The sequence below is a fragment of the Haliaeetus albicilla genome, chromosome 4 (genome assembly GCF_947461875.1).
Source record: "Haliaeetus albicilla chromosome 4, bHalAlb1.1, whole genome shotgun sequence".
In the NCBI taxonomy this organism is placed as follows: domain Eukaryota; kingdom Metazoa; phylum Chordata; class Aves; order Accipitriformes; family Accipitridae; genus Haliaeetus; species Haliaeetus albicilla.
This window is the reverse complement of record NC_091486.1, coordinates 6,316,275-6,331,491: the sequence shown is the minus strand read 5'-3', so window position 1 is coordinate 6,331,491 and position 15,217 is coordinate 6,316,275. Positions and strand designations below refer to the sequence as shown.

General features: G+C 36.1%; 1 protein-coding gene across 4 annotated transcripts in view; it reads right to left on the bottom strand.

The window, feature by feature from the left end:
- The window catches only part of LRP1B (LDL receptor related protein 1B), a 753,798-nt gene that overhangs the window by 266,442 nt on the left and 472,139 nt on the right, over positions 1 to 15,217 (bottom strand). For all 4 annotated transcript variants that reach the window (XM_069780765.1, XM_069780767.1, XM_069780768.1 and 1 more), the window contains 4 exons: positions 9,330 to 9,452; positions 7,549 to 7,689; positions 3,353 to 3,478; positions 1,339 to 1,455 (listed from right to left, as the gene is read on the bottom strand). In XM_069780765.1, the coding sequence (XP_069636866.1) occupies positions 1,339 to 1,455; positions 3,353 to 3,478; positions 7,549 to 7,689; positions 9,330 to 9,452 (507 nt within the window). The remainder of the gene's footprint in view (positions 1 to 1,338; positions 1,456 to 3,352; positions 3,479 to 7,548; positions 7,690 to 9,329; positions 9,453 to 15,217) is intronic.

Sequence of the window (15,217 nt, the reverse complement as noted above, 5' to 3'; positions counted from 1 at the left end):
ACTCAACCAATTACCATCATGGGCAAAACAGACTTGGCTTGGGGAAATTAATTTAATTTATTATCAATCAAATCAGATAATGAGAAATAAAACTAATCTTAAAAAAAATCACCTTCCTCCCACCCTCCCTTTCTTCCCAAGCTCAACTTCACTCCCGATTTTCTCTATCTACTCCCCCACAGCAGCACAGGGGGACAGGGAACGGGGTTACGATCAGTTCATCACACGTTGTCTGTGCTGCTTCATCCTCTTCAGGGGGAGGACTCCTCAACTCTTCCCCTGCTCCAGCACAGGGTCCCTCCCATGGGAGACAATCCTTCATGAACTTCTCCAACATGAGTCCTTCCCATAGGCTGCAGTTCTTCACGAACTGCTCCAGGGTGAGTCCCTTCCACAGGCTGCAGTCCTTCAGGAACAGACTGCTCCAGCGTGGGCTTCCCACAGGGTCACAGCCTCCTTTGGGCATCCCCCTGCTCCGGTGTGGGGTCCTCCCTGGGCTGCAGGTGGATATCTGCTCCCCTGTGGACCTCCCTGGGCTGCAGGGGGACAGCCTGCCTCACCATGGTCTTCTCCACGGGCTGCAGGGGAATCTCTGCTCCAGCATCTGGAGCACCTCCTAACCCTCCTTCCTCATTGACATTGGGGTCTTCAGGGTTGTTTCTCTCACATATTCTCACTCCTCTCTTCGGCTGCAGTAGCACAGTTTTCTTTTTCCCTTCTTAAATCTGTTCTCCCAGGGACACTACCACCAGCACTGATGGGCTCAGCCTGGGCCAGCAGCAGGTCCGTCTTGGAGCTGGCTGGCATTGGCTCTATCATCAGACATAGGGGAAGCTTCTAGCAGCTTCTCACAGGAGCCATCCTTGTAGTCCCCACACTATCAAAACCTTGCCACGTAAACCCAATACACCAAGAAAGACTAATTTTTTCTGCCAAATACAACATCAAAATAACCTTCTGTTCAAACCTGAAACAGTCTGATTTTACTGACATCTAGAATATGTTGAGGGGGCCCATGTGAAGAGGTATGCAGCTGAGATGAAGATCAGTTTTTGAGGGTGACAGTACTTGATAATGAAAAGTGTTAAGGTGACTGATCTGCATATTTGGTATTGTAGTTAAAAACTCATTAGCAGAAAATGCAGCCTTTTCTTTGGGTTTATTTATTAATCAAATAAATTATATTTGCCATTTCGGGAAGAGTATTATTAGTTCACATATAACCAAGACGACCCCTCATACTTTTTCTATCCGTCAGTTCACTTGAAGAGAGATCCTTATATGTTTAACTTTTTACAGAATAATTTTACCTTTTTCCCCAAAAGAAAATTTACTTACCACAGGATATCATTTCATCGGTTTCATCTCCACAGTCATCCTCCCTGTCACACAGCCATGATGTCGGAATACAGCGTCCATTCCCACAAGAAAACTGGTCGACCTGACACGTTCTTGCTGTCAAGACAAAACACTCTAAAAATGCAAGGGAAATGGACTAGATCTGTTAGGTCTCTTGGTGCATGCCTGTATGTAGAAGCTGCAAATCTGGAGGGCATCTCCTGGCCTGCTGCACATTTTACCTGATCTGACTAAACACCATTCACCTCCTTTGATTTCAGAGAAAACTGAGGTCATACGCAGGACTCTCTTCTTTCTACCTCTGTTATGCAGAATTCTCAGTGGTTTCTTCAACGTATGAGAACATGAAGTTTCATATATAATTATACAAAACTAGGTAGTAGAAGAGCATTAATGTTCAATAACATTAGTGCTAGAGTCAACGTAAGCAAAAATCAGGGCATAAAAATGTCTAACTTACAACTGGAATATTAACAAATTTTATTTCATAACATAAACAATGATCTAGTGAAATTCATGTTTACACAGAAAAATAGTAATAAACCACGTGTGTGATGTGCCTGTCCTCACTGTTATTAGAATCTTTGCCTTTGCAAATATGCAACTGTAATGAACCATTAAAGGAAATTACATCTGTCTTCTGAAGAAATAAAGATCACTAAAAGAAATCATACTATGTAACTACATAATTTACTTTAAAAGCTAATGAACAGTAAAACTTCAATAAAAGTCTATCATATAAAACTGACATTACTTATAATTTTGTTTATTCAAAATGTGAACCCATAACTACAATGCCAGTGATAGTGACACAGATTTTGATTCCAAATCTAAGCCTTTAGAGTTCATCTATATGTGATTCCACAATTTAAAAAAAAATTACTGATATATCAGAAACACCAATAATCAAAAGAATAATTTTTCATTCGGTATTCTCAATTACTATTTTCCTTTTTTTTCATAGAAGTAGCCCAAAATACAATAGAAGAATATAAGTTTAAAATATTGCAAAGAAGTATATTTTTAAACATGAAGTGTTTGCCACTGCAGGAACAAAAGAAAAAACAAGAATACAAAATTCAACCCATAGCCAACTGACATAGGATGAAAAATATGGTCTTCAAATCAGACTCTTATCCTACAAGCAAACAGTTGAATATCAAAGGATATCAAGATGTATTACAATCTGCAATAATACCATAAAGATGATATGGATACTATGGGTCTGCATTTGTGCTAGAGTGCTTTTAGCCAAATTGCACTAGTGACAACCAGAACCAGTTATTATACATATGAAAATTTAAATCAAGGAAAATGAATTCAGGGAATATTTTAATACACAATGTATGCTGTCTATCACTGCATTTCAGTTTAAAATAGCCATCGGTTTATTGATGCCTGATATTTTGTGCATCGGATATTTAATGATTATTTAGTATGCTCTACTGACAAGCACTAAACATCACTTCCATACAAGCAAAGAACAGATTTGGAACTCCATGATTTACTGCAGTGGAATCCGTAAACAATTTTCATCTTGGTATTTCCTTAAAAATCCACTATACAGTTAGTAACTTACAAATGAAAACAATTTCAAGGTACCAAGGGGAAACTGAATAACTAATCATGCTTTTGTCAGCATAAAATAAAATTTATTAGTGACATGGCACTCATCACAGCATGTTAACAAACAAAATTCTAACTGCCTAAAAAGATTTAGCAGGGACAAGTTTGTACCTAAGCAGTGCTTTGACAGTCAACCCATATGGATAGATTAAGTGCTGAATTACTTTGGAAAGCACAGTCAAGCATAAGGATTAAATAAAATATAATTTGTATTCCAGCCTTAGTAGCATCAAAATCTGAATTAATTTAAAATGTCAATAATCAGATTACTAGTAGCAGACTGGTTCAGTTCAGTTCACAGCAGCCTTGAACTGTTTATGGAACTGGAGTTAGAGAACTTCTATGCACATCCAAGTAAAATTTTTACCTGCACAGGTTTTATTTGATTCATCTTCGTTATTACCACAATCATTAGCTCCATCACAAAGCCACCTCTTGGGAATGCAGCGATTATTTTGGCACTTAAACTGATCATCAGGACAACTATGATTGACTGGGGAGAAAAAAAAGAGTTTTTTTCCTAAGAAAATAATCAGAGAAAAACAGCTGAAAATAATACATTAAATGGTATTCCCTAGTGATGCAGTTAGTATGGTTATCCCGTATATATAATCACCATGATATAAAAATTGTTCCCCAAACCAGTCAATTAAAAAATATTGCAGTACTTCAATCATAAATTAAACAATACATAGTAAAGATTCTACTATCGTACTAGTGTCAATATGGAGAACCTCTTCTATTAACTACTAAGTGATAAAAGGTAGCAGCATTTTACAACGTTGCTATTTCCTTAAAGAAAAATGTCCTCGATCTCATCTTATCAGTGTGATGAGGTTTGCAAACTGAAGTGCATATAAACAAAAAAAAACCACCAAAGGGAATGGATGCAAGTTGCTAAGTGCATATCCAAAATATTATACCACAATGAGCAGGGATTTGGACAGGCTAAAAACTGCTTCTAAAATGATGCGCATTACTGTCAACAGCCACATATGGATCTGCTGTTTACTTACCATGAAATTGTAGGTATCAAAAAGTGAAATACACAACACAGTGTAAAACTGACAAAAAAAATCTGGTATTCACGAGTGAACAAGGTATCTCACAAACATGTTTTTGCTAGCTACCAAGTCTCACGGAAACGATGAAGACCGAATGCACAGATATTATGTAAATACTATTGGCCTGCTCATGCAGCTGTAGTAAGTATATATGTCCTGCTTCTTTTATGCTAATAACAAGATCTATTATTAGCAGATCTTGCTAACCTTGATCTACACAAGAGCAGTAAACTACACAGTTTCAAATGCTGGGTTAAAAATAATCTCAAGCTACCTTCCACCTACTCAGCCATCCACAGTCTCTTTTTTAAAGTTTAACATATATCTGGAAACAAACGGTATTTAAAAAGAAAGAATGTCTTGCAGGCTTATCCTTGACATTTCAGTAGCTTTTATCTTTGACCTTTCTACCTATTCTTTCCATTGAAAACAACACAGACCGAGTGTGATATCAATAGCACATGAACCCTTCATGAGTGTTTTGTGTGGAGGGTGCAAGAACACTGGAAGTAAAGATTAATTAATTAATCTGAGCAGAAAGGTACTCCAAGTCTCATAATACCTATGAAGCAACCTAGTTTGCAATGTGACTGGAAAACAAAACTGTTAACATCCATGTCATAAAATTAAAAATTGAAGGCTTTTTTAAAATCTGACTTTAATACTAGACATAGATATTGTTTTAAATGGTAGTTAAGCTTTTTGCTTATATATATTTACTAATGTGTGTATATTCTATTCATAATTGCAAATATTTCAGACTAACTAGAAAAGAACTATTGAAATTACTATAGCAACTGCTGAAAAGAGATTAATGTTATCATACTGGCCACCTAAACTATGTATCACATACATGTACCACATAATCTGGGACCAGATTATGACTTCATTTATAGCTATATAAACGCTTTGAGAATTAAAGCTTTGATCAATGAATTGATCTACATTACACTAATTTAAATGAGAATCAAGTCAACTCTGCCAAAAGATTTTCCTTCTGACTGTTTTTATTAGTTGAGCTCCTTATTTAAGTGTAAGAGTCCCTGGTATTAAAATAAAATGTTAGTAAGCACTACAATCAGAACTGAACAGATGTTTTGAAAATTAGGACTGAAATTAGTAATCACTACCACATGGAGCTATCAAAATACATAAATGCAGGGAAAAAAACCCAACAAACTAGCTATGTAATAGCCATACAGAAAAAGACCTAGGCATTACAGAGGTTCACAAGCTCAGTATGTATCAGCAACATCAGGCCAGTGTGAAGCAGGCAAGATTTACCCAAGGATGTATAAACAGGACTATGAACCATCACAAACACATTTTCTCAGCCTAACCAGCTTCACAAAAGCCTCAGCAGAAGTATATACATTCAGTTTTGGACATTCAACCCCTAGGATCACTTTGCAAAGTTCAGAAAAGAGAAATTAAATCTAAACCCATCATAATCTACTGGGGGAAAAAAAAAAAAAAAGAACAGATTAGTGTTGTATTCTCTCAAAGAGGTAAGAATGAGAGACCATGATAAGAGTTTTCAGACACCTAGAACAGTGCTGCACAGTAGAACAGTATCAGTTCTTCGTGTCTACAAGTGATAGGGAAAAAATAACGTATTTTCATTTCAGTAAAAGAGATTCGGTTTAGAGAAATGATAGAAATAAGAAGCATAGTGAAGAACTGAGTAAGGAAAGGAATTTGTACTGCTGGAACTCTAATTTTATAGTAGGCCATTTAAGTATCTTCCAGAAATGACACAGATACAGAATTGGTATGTTTTCATTTTTTTCATTTCAACTCCTCTACAGCAAAAAAATACAGCTCTAGTAAAACTGTATTTTTAAAGACAAAGTGCATCTAATTTAAAACTGGAAGGGGAGGATTAGTTTTTGTTGTTGTTGCTGTTGGTTTGGGGTTTGGTTGGGTTGTGTTTTTTGGTGAGGTTTTTGTGTTGTTGGTCTTTTGGGTTTTTTTAGTTTTTGGGGTTTTTTTGTTTGTTTGTTTGTTTTTTAGAAATACATTACAGAATCCCAGAAATGTTTATGGTTGGAAGGGACCTGTTGAGATCACCTAGTCTAATCACCTACTCAAGCAGGGCCAAGTAGAACAGGTCTCTCAGGACCATGTCAATATACGTTTCAAGTATCTCCATGGATAGAAAATCCACAACCTCTCTGGGCACTCTATTCCAGTGTTCGACTACACTTACAGTAAAAAAGTCTTTTCTTGTGTTCAGATAAAATTTCATGCTTTTCAGTTTGTGTCTATTACCTCTTGTCCAGCTAGTAGGCACTACTAAATGAGCCTGGCTCCCTGTTCTTCATTCCCTCCAATTAGGTATCTATACGTATTGGTAAGATCCCTCCTGAGCCTTCCCTTCCCCCCAGACTGACAAATCCCAGCTCTCCCAACTTCCGTGACAGATGTGCCAGTCCCTTAATCATCTTAATGGTCCCTTTCTGGACTTGCTCCTGTAAGTTCTTATCTTTCTCATACTGGGGAGCTCACAACTAGACACAGTCCTCCGAATATGACCTCATCAGGGCTGAGTAGAGGGGAAGGATCATCTCCCTCAACCTGATGGTGATGCCCTTCCTAAAACAGCCCAGGATGCTCCAAGCCTTCTTTGCCATGAGGTGCATTACTGGCTAATGGTCAGCTTGTTGCCTGCCAGGACCTCAAGGTCCTTGTCTGCAAAGCTGCTTTCTAGTTGGATGGACCCCAGCGTATACTTATGCCTGGAGTTATTCCTCCCCAGATGCATTTCTCCTTGCTGAATTTCGCCATATTCCTCTCTGTCCAATTCTCCAGCCTGTCAAGGTTCCTCTGAATGGCAGCACACCCGTCTGGTGCATGAGCCACCCTTCCCAGCTTCATATCATCTGCAAGTTTGCCGAGTGTGCACTGTGTCCAAGTCATTAATGAAGAGGTTACTAACCCCAGCATTAATCCCTGGGGTACACCACTAGTGACTTAGCCCCAGCTGGACATTGTGCAACTGATCACAAGCCCCAAGGCCTGGCCATTCAGACAGCTTCCAATCCACCTCACTGTCCACATACCTAACCCATCCTTTGTCAGATTGTTTAGGAGGATGTTATGGCAGACAGTGTCAAAAGCCTTACTAAAGATGAGGTAAACAATATCCACTGCTTTTCCCTCATCCACCAAGCTAGTCGCATCACTGCAGAAGGCTATGAGGTTGGCTGAGCGTACTTCCCCTTCATAAACCCATGCTGAGTACTCCAACATTTAAAGAATCAGAAATGACGATGTCAAAACCAAAAGATGACTGCTCTTGTACTATTCTATGAAACAAGTACACGAGTGTCATTTGAAAGGACTACTATTACTGTTTGCAGGAAAAGAAGAAAATAATGAAAGATTTCCATGCATGACTTAAGGATTATCACTTTTGTTTGACTCCCCTCAGACTTGCATTATTTTGTTTCCAATTTTTAAAATTAATTATGAATTGTGGGTTAAAAAGCATACATACAGCAAATTTCAGAATGCTCATCGCTGCCATCCAGACAGTCATCATCCCCATCACAGCGCCAGCGATCCTGGATACAGCGCTTATTGTTACACTGAAACTGTTCAGCTTTGCACAACTGTGGTAGCACTTCTCCATGTTTAACTAGGAAAAATATCCAAGAAGTACATCTATTTTATCAGCTTGATACATACAGAATGCAATACTACCTCTACATAAATAGATATAAATTCTTCTTATCATTCTTCAGAGCATTTTTTAGTAAATTTTACATATTTGAGGTAATGCCACCTGAAGCCTGTAGCAGCATGCATATCTGAGTGTATGGTTGAGGTAATATATTTTTAATAAATGGAAGAACTCAGACTAGAATGGCACTCAAACTGTTTTTTTTAAATTGGTGCTTAGATGATAGTGTAAAAATATCAGTTTAAAATATTGCAATGCCTTATCAACAGTGAAAAGGAAAATATTCTTACAGACACAGACCAAATTCTGGTGCTCTTTAAAGGCCTAGAAAACAATTAGTGGATAGCTGATTCTTGTATCCAAGCAGCAACTCAAACACCTGCATTATGCACTGGTACAGACTTGGCAAAGAAGAAAGGATAAAATTCTGCTGAGGTAGAATTAAGTAGCAAGCTACAAGCTTATTGGTAAATCCAGACAGATACATTTCTCGACATAAGGTTCAGAATGCTTAATGTGTAAAAACCACACATCACTCTATGACCCTATGAGGAACACCAAAGTCCTTTGCAAGAGCCAGGCAATGAAGTGTGTTGGGGAAAAAGCAGGAAACCTGCTTCATTCAGTTCTGAAAGTGTCTAACCTCTCTTCCTAATGCTTACATTCCATCTTACCAGTGAGAAGTCCACCTTCCAGTATTTTCTGCTAAAAAGAAAAATAGTTTTCTTTAGCAACAGTGATGGCTCTGCCAGCCATGCATTTGGGTCAAATTCAAGGTAATTGCAAGCTCAATAATGTTCATCATGTTATGAAACAATCCTTATGCTTTACTCATCTCTACCAGGCTTATTGGTGGAGACCTATGTAAAGTTTTACACACTACACGTCAAGAAATAGATCAATGAGATTAAAAATAAAAAAACAAACAAAGAAAAAAAAAAAGAGAATTGAGTAAGTTACAAATATCAGGTCTAAACATTTAAAAAATACCTGTATTATCTGATGAGTTATTATTTTTACTTGAAAATCTAACATTTTCTTATTAACAGGTTTTTTTTACTGGCATTTCAATGAAGATATCCAAGGAAGAGAAGAAAAAAAAGACAGCAAAATTTGCATAGTCTGTGTCAGGGCCTATTATATATAAATACATCTGCTTGACATGTTTTATGAACAGTTTCAGCACAAACATTTTCTATGCCAGATTTCAATTTAAGATACTTACTCCATATAGTAATCTGAAACAAGTTTATACAGATTAAATATAATAATTATATAGATTAATTTCTGGTATTTCTGATATACTTTAAGAGACGTCAGTGAAATATTTAAGTGCTTTATCCTACCAGACATTCTGAAATATTTTCCAATGTATTTCATCCTCAAATATTGTGTACTTAATATTTCGTCTTTTTTGACAACTCTTTATTATATTTAATAAACTGTCTTCGATTAGAATCCTTATTCAAGGAAGATTTCTTTGTCTTACAGAACGACAAAAAGCCTCTAGGAGACCACACATTCTTGTTTTATTTTCAGGTTTGACTTGATCCCTTAACAGTAGCATCAATTCAGATAGTCTTTAAAATTCTTACTCATGCAGGTTGTACTGTTTTCCTCCAAAAGCTGATTATCAGCACAGGCACAAACTCTGCCTCCAGGAATGGCTAAACAAAGAGTGCTGCAGCCTCCATTATTAACACGACATGCATTATCACCTGTGAAAATAAAAAAGCAACTTTAAAAATAACAGCCATGCTAGAACTAGAATTTTTTTTTTTTTTTTTTTTTTAGAATGTAAGCACATGAAGAATTTTTTACAATTATTTTCCTCTCATTTTAGGGAGACATTATTCTCATAGTTTGGTTACTACAGGTTATAATATTTAAACAATTTTAGTTACAGGTTGCAATAAACTGTAAGAATAATAAAAAAACCCTACACCATCAGTTCACAACATTCTATCTCCCTTTTTTATGAGGAGAACAAATACTATAAAATATATAATATGACGCAGCTACATGCAGGTAGTATTTTTAAGAAATTAAACAGTATATAAAGGAATGTTCTGAAGTATATTGGAATCTGCACATATTAAACCAATGTGACTACAAATGCAGACTATGAAAAAAGGGAAAGGAAACAGAAATTAACAGTACAATGAGATCTATGGCAGACAAAATACAAGGCAGATATACTCTTTTCTGAACACATCTGCTATTTCTCTACCTTCTTTTTCTGTGTTATTGTTTATTCCCAAAAGGTGTACGCTGTTCACATGAAGATACTGGCAGCTGTCAAGTGTTTTAATCATCTACCAAGGACTGCTGCATCCTCACTGCCTCATTCCTTAGACAACCAGACTTAAAGCTGAAGCCACCGAAGCAAATGTTACGATTTCTGTTTGTGCCACTTTGACCATGACTTAATTGCTTAGATATGCACTGCTGAGGACATTCAACTTCTCATGACCAAAGCTCTGTTAATTTCAAGTGTTGGTGATAACTGACTATGATCAGGCAAGCTATAAAAAACTTCATGTCTCCTGAAACTTTAAAGCACTTTTTTTCATCTTCCTGTCCTAGTAAAAAACAGGTGTTTCTTCCTCTGCTCCTCCATTTTAGGTGTACAAAACATTCATCAACTTCTTGGGTTAAAACAGACTCCACACAATTCCCTCTCCTCAAAGCACTACCACTTTTCTTTTCACAGAAAATATAACATTAAGTTTTCATAGAGGTAGCTGTGAACACACATATTAAACTGTCCTGTCAGAGCCATACCTGCATGTGCAGGGAAACACTTTCAAATTATCAAATGAACATCAGATAACCAGCAAGTAATTTAAGATTTTGAAAATTTTCAAATTTTAAGATGTACCTCAATACATCTTACAATACAGACTTTGAGCATTTCATAATAACCTATTCCTAGACTTTCTTCTGACTCACCATATATCATTTATTAGAACTAAATGTGTCTACAGTTCATTAAAACCCCACTGAACTTCCAAATAAATTTATGTACAATAATTAATACAGAATGCTGTGGGAAGCTGCTGTGGTACTTGTACATCGGGCAGGGTGTGAGGGAGATGGCAAGAATATAGCTGTATAAACAGGGAAACCAGGAAGTCTCTATGAAGTGTGAGGGCTGGATCACAATTCTACATAGAGTAGTTCCAACTTAAACTGGGCATTTAAAATACTTTACTGGATCTTAACTTCATGTTTTAGTCTATGACTTAAAGCATCGTACAAAAATTGACTCCTTTATTACGTCTACGCTCACCAAACCCCAAATAATATGAACAAAACATCAAAAGAGTAAGAGATGCATTTGCATCTAAATCTTGGAAAATGTCAGGTAAAACACTGCATCAGAAAAAGTAGCCTTGAAACTCTCTACATCTTTACAGGGCCACCCATTATACAAATCAAAGAATGTCAGTAAAGCTGATTTAAGATGATTATCAGACGCTGCCAAAACAAATAAACTAAAACATAATCTTCAAAAGTGATTCCAAAATTATAGAGCACAAGTCAAGGAAATTTGCAGTGATTTAAAGAATATACATAAATTTGTCAGATCACTAAAAAAGAATAAGGCTATAGAATAAAGGACTATTTAAGACAAATATAGAAAACACTTTGAAAACCCCTGATGATTCTGAAGCCCAATGCAAGCTTAAAATAAATAAATTCAAAATTAAAACACTAGATCAAAGTCAGCTGGTCCGTCTTGAAGATGAAAAGTTCCTATTTAACCTCATAATTGGGATGACAAACTGCAGCACAGTAGGTTACTTGCTAAATAAGTGATAAAAGAGAGGGTGACAACAAGGAAAGTACAAGTACCAAGAGTTAAAGCAACAAGATCCTACATAAAAAGGTTTATAAAGTGAGCTTTAAGGAAGTCTTCAACCTGAAGGTGCAATGAGACCTTCAGTCCCATCAGTCTCGCTGAAGAGACTCCTAGGCTAAAATGACTCCTGAAATGCAGTACAACAAAGAGGTTAAGTCTCTTTACTGAGTAAGCTATGGAATGCATTTAGCTACCAATATTTATAAAATTAAATTTCCTCGACTGCTGTTCATAACAGCTATTTTATATGGGTGTTCTTAAAATATTCCCCAAATTTTAAAACTACTTGCAAAGCTATTATCATATTTTTCATATTCTGCCAGCTTTTAAAACAGCTGCTGCCCTGCCACTTGCATATGATTACATTAGGCTGATTCCATTTTAATTTGCTAAAAATTAGGCCAGAGCTAAAACAACAATGTACTTGCATCTCAGTCATCATTCTAAGGAAAAAAAAAAAACAAACCTGTAACAACCACACACATTTGTTTTATCTTCTCATTTAAAAGATACACCGAAGCATTTATTGCTGCTTAGCAATCACTGTACTTGTTTTCATGAGGATTCATTTATGTTTGTACCTTCCCATAAACCTAACCTCAAGTACTGCTAAAGCTGTGTAAGCTTACTTTTAGGATCATACTACACATATGAATAGCAGCAGCCTGGGGCTCATCAGCTCTTCTTTGCAAACTGAAGAGTTAAAATATCAATTGATTTCAGAAGAGGCTATTTTAACTGCTGTAAATGGACTTACATAAGAATTACTTACGTATGAATAGCAATCTCCCCTTTCACAGCAGTGGAAATACCCGCAGGCCTTGGCAGGTTCATATGCTGACTGTAAATCCAACTCCTATGACTACTATGCTTCCCGCATAGTAATATGCTTCCCACCTCCCCACTTCTTAAGGTATTCCTGATGCATAGAGACACAAAGACTAAGCCTAACAAAGATGAATTCTAATTTCTGAAAGGAAGAAAAAAAACGTTCCTCTGCAAGAGGATCATGCCTCATGAGATACAAAGACAGTGAAAAACACCTCTTCTTAAGGAGATACCAGAAGAAGCTTAATGTCGCTTCCCATAGTACTAAGCAAAGCAGAACTGGCACAGTCAAGTATCCTGTAAAAGACCTCCTAAATAAAAATGCCAGTCTCAATTCAATTGTGCCAAAATAAATTGACATGGTTTCTGCTTGTGTAGTGACAATAACAGCAGCATCAAAACAGGAACCTCACAATATCAGAGCCAAATGTTTTTTAAGGTACATATGTATAAGCTATAAAATATAACTTATACCATAAAATGAACTACTGTGGTTTTCTCTGTACAACATGGTTGAGCCTTGGTCTTGCTCTTTCAGAAGAAACACACAGAAAGAAAACAAAAAATTAGCTTCACTTTCTTTAAAATAAATGCTTATGCTCCTTTGGGAACAATGCAAGATCAACCTCACTGAGCAGGACAAAAAGGGAAGATCTTAAATGCTGCAGTTACTTTGCAAAATTCCAATTGCAATTTCAAACAAAGAATGCATGAATGAGCTGAATTCACTTTCTCAAGATTTAAGCTCATTCAGCTAAAAATGTCTAAAAGGTAGTATTTTAGTCTTCTGTCTCTGGTGTTAGCTTATTTGGAAGCTAATACCAACTGCATTCATTTTTAAATTTCCTTTTTTCTAAAAACAAAGGAACTTTTAGTATGGAATAAAGCAGCAGAAGTACCAAGTATTTAAAGCAACCACCACATCCTCTCTTAGCATACACAGTTCGAAGTATTCTGAAATTTGGCCAACTTGAGGGTAGATTTGGGGGCAGATACTGCCATAAAAAAAACAAGCAAACCCAACAAAAATCCCCCAACACATCATGTTTTTACATGACTTTGGAAGAAGAGAGAGTCCCTGAAAAGCATCTGTGATAAGAGACACACTCTTACAATGACCTGGACGTAGCACAGTACTACACATACTACAGTTTGGTTTAGGGATTGAAAATTTAGATGTTACAATACCAGAAAGGAGAAACTTTCAGCATTGCCTCCATATGCATAAAACCAATTACAAGTTGGCTGTCTGGACCTCACCACTCCATAGTCAAGTATTATTGTCAATGGCTTTCCCTAAGAAAGCCTAGCTGCACATAGAAAAATATTATTCAGCAGGAAAGGGAAGACTTCATATTAACCTGTTGTAAAGAAAATCACTAAGCTTTCCAGTAGGGCCTCAGATGGTTAAGTGAGACATTGTAAAAAGTGGTTTTCCCAAGGAAAAACACACTGGAAGATGTACTTTTAGATAGAGAAGATGTCTTTGTCTTCTCCAAAGAATATTAACTACATATCTAAGTCTTCAAATATAGTAAATTTTAAAATGAAACATAAAATTAAGTAATACTATACATGCAGATATTACATGCCAAGTATTTTGCCTATACACATGTGTATTTCCCAGTTTATACTTCAGCATCAATTTGAAAACTAAACTGTTTCTTCCCTTTGTAAATCACCTGTTGGGTTTTTTTTGTTGGATGAAAAAAAAAATGGTAACACTAGACAAAAGAAAAACAATAAAAAAATTATTTAGTATGTATGGTATATAAAACCTCTGAAATAAAACTATGCAAAATATTAGCCAGTTTATATAGGGAAAATACTCACTGTACTTTATTTTCATATATACATGTATCATTTTTTACACACACACAGAAATGTATATATACACATTTGACATAAATATATGCCTATAACAAATATAAAGGCTAAATATTTTCTCTGTATCTATGAGTGCTAAATATTTTTTATGTTTTAATTCTATCCACCCTGTATTAGTTTTATCAGTTGCTCTCCAAGCCACTCATTGACCACAAATGACAGACACAGTCAAATCTTCCAAGTGCTAAGAATAGACATGAACAAGACGCTGCACCCACATCCAGATGTGAAGGTAATGATACTGTGAAAATAAAATCGGGGTTTATTCACAGGGACACAGTACTCATAATAGGGCCTGTAAACTTTAAAAAAAAAAAAAAAAAAAAATCACTGTTTTAAGAACCACATTTTAACATTGTATCTGTACTAAGCAGCATTCCAATCAATGGTGAAATTTAATTTTGTTACTTTTCTGGTTCATGTACAGAATCAAATGTAGCTGGACTGCTAACACCTTAGTGTCTGATTTTCTACAGGAACTGTTGAACTGGAAATGTTCTACATGTCAGAAATGACCATCTATAGAGATTAATGAGATCTATAGATATTAATATTTAATACAGTCATCTTTTAAACAGTATTTTATTTATACTAATTCCTGATGTTCAGTTTTATGTTTGGTAGCAGGCATTAACCAGACATTAACCAGAAACATGTTTTCATTAAAGAGAGCAAATATTCAACAACTCATCTGAATGCTGTATGCAGTAAATGGATCTAAAAGTTTTCTGCAGTAAAATACATTTGTAAATGTACTGGTATAGTAGCAATTGCATTTTCTAAACTCCACCCATGCAAACCTATAGCCTTTATTTCATTTCTCTACTTCTATAAGTAGCAACAACTATGTATTTTTGCACTACTTCAAAGGCCACTTACTCTGATTCTCTGTAACAGCACCAC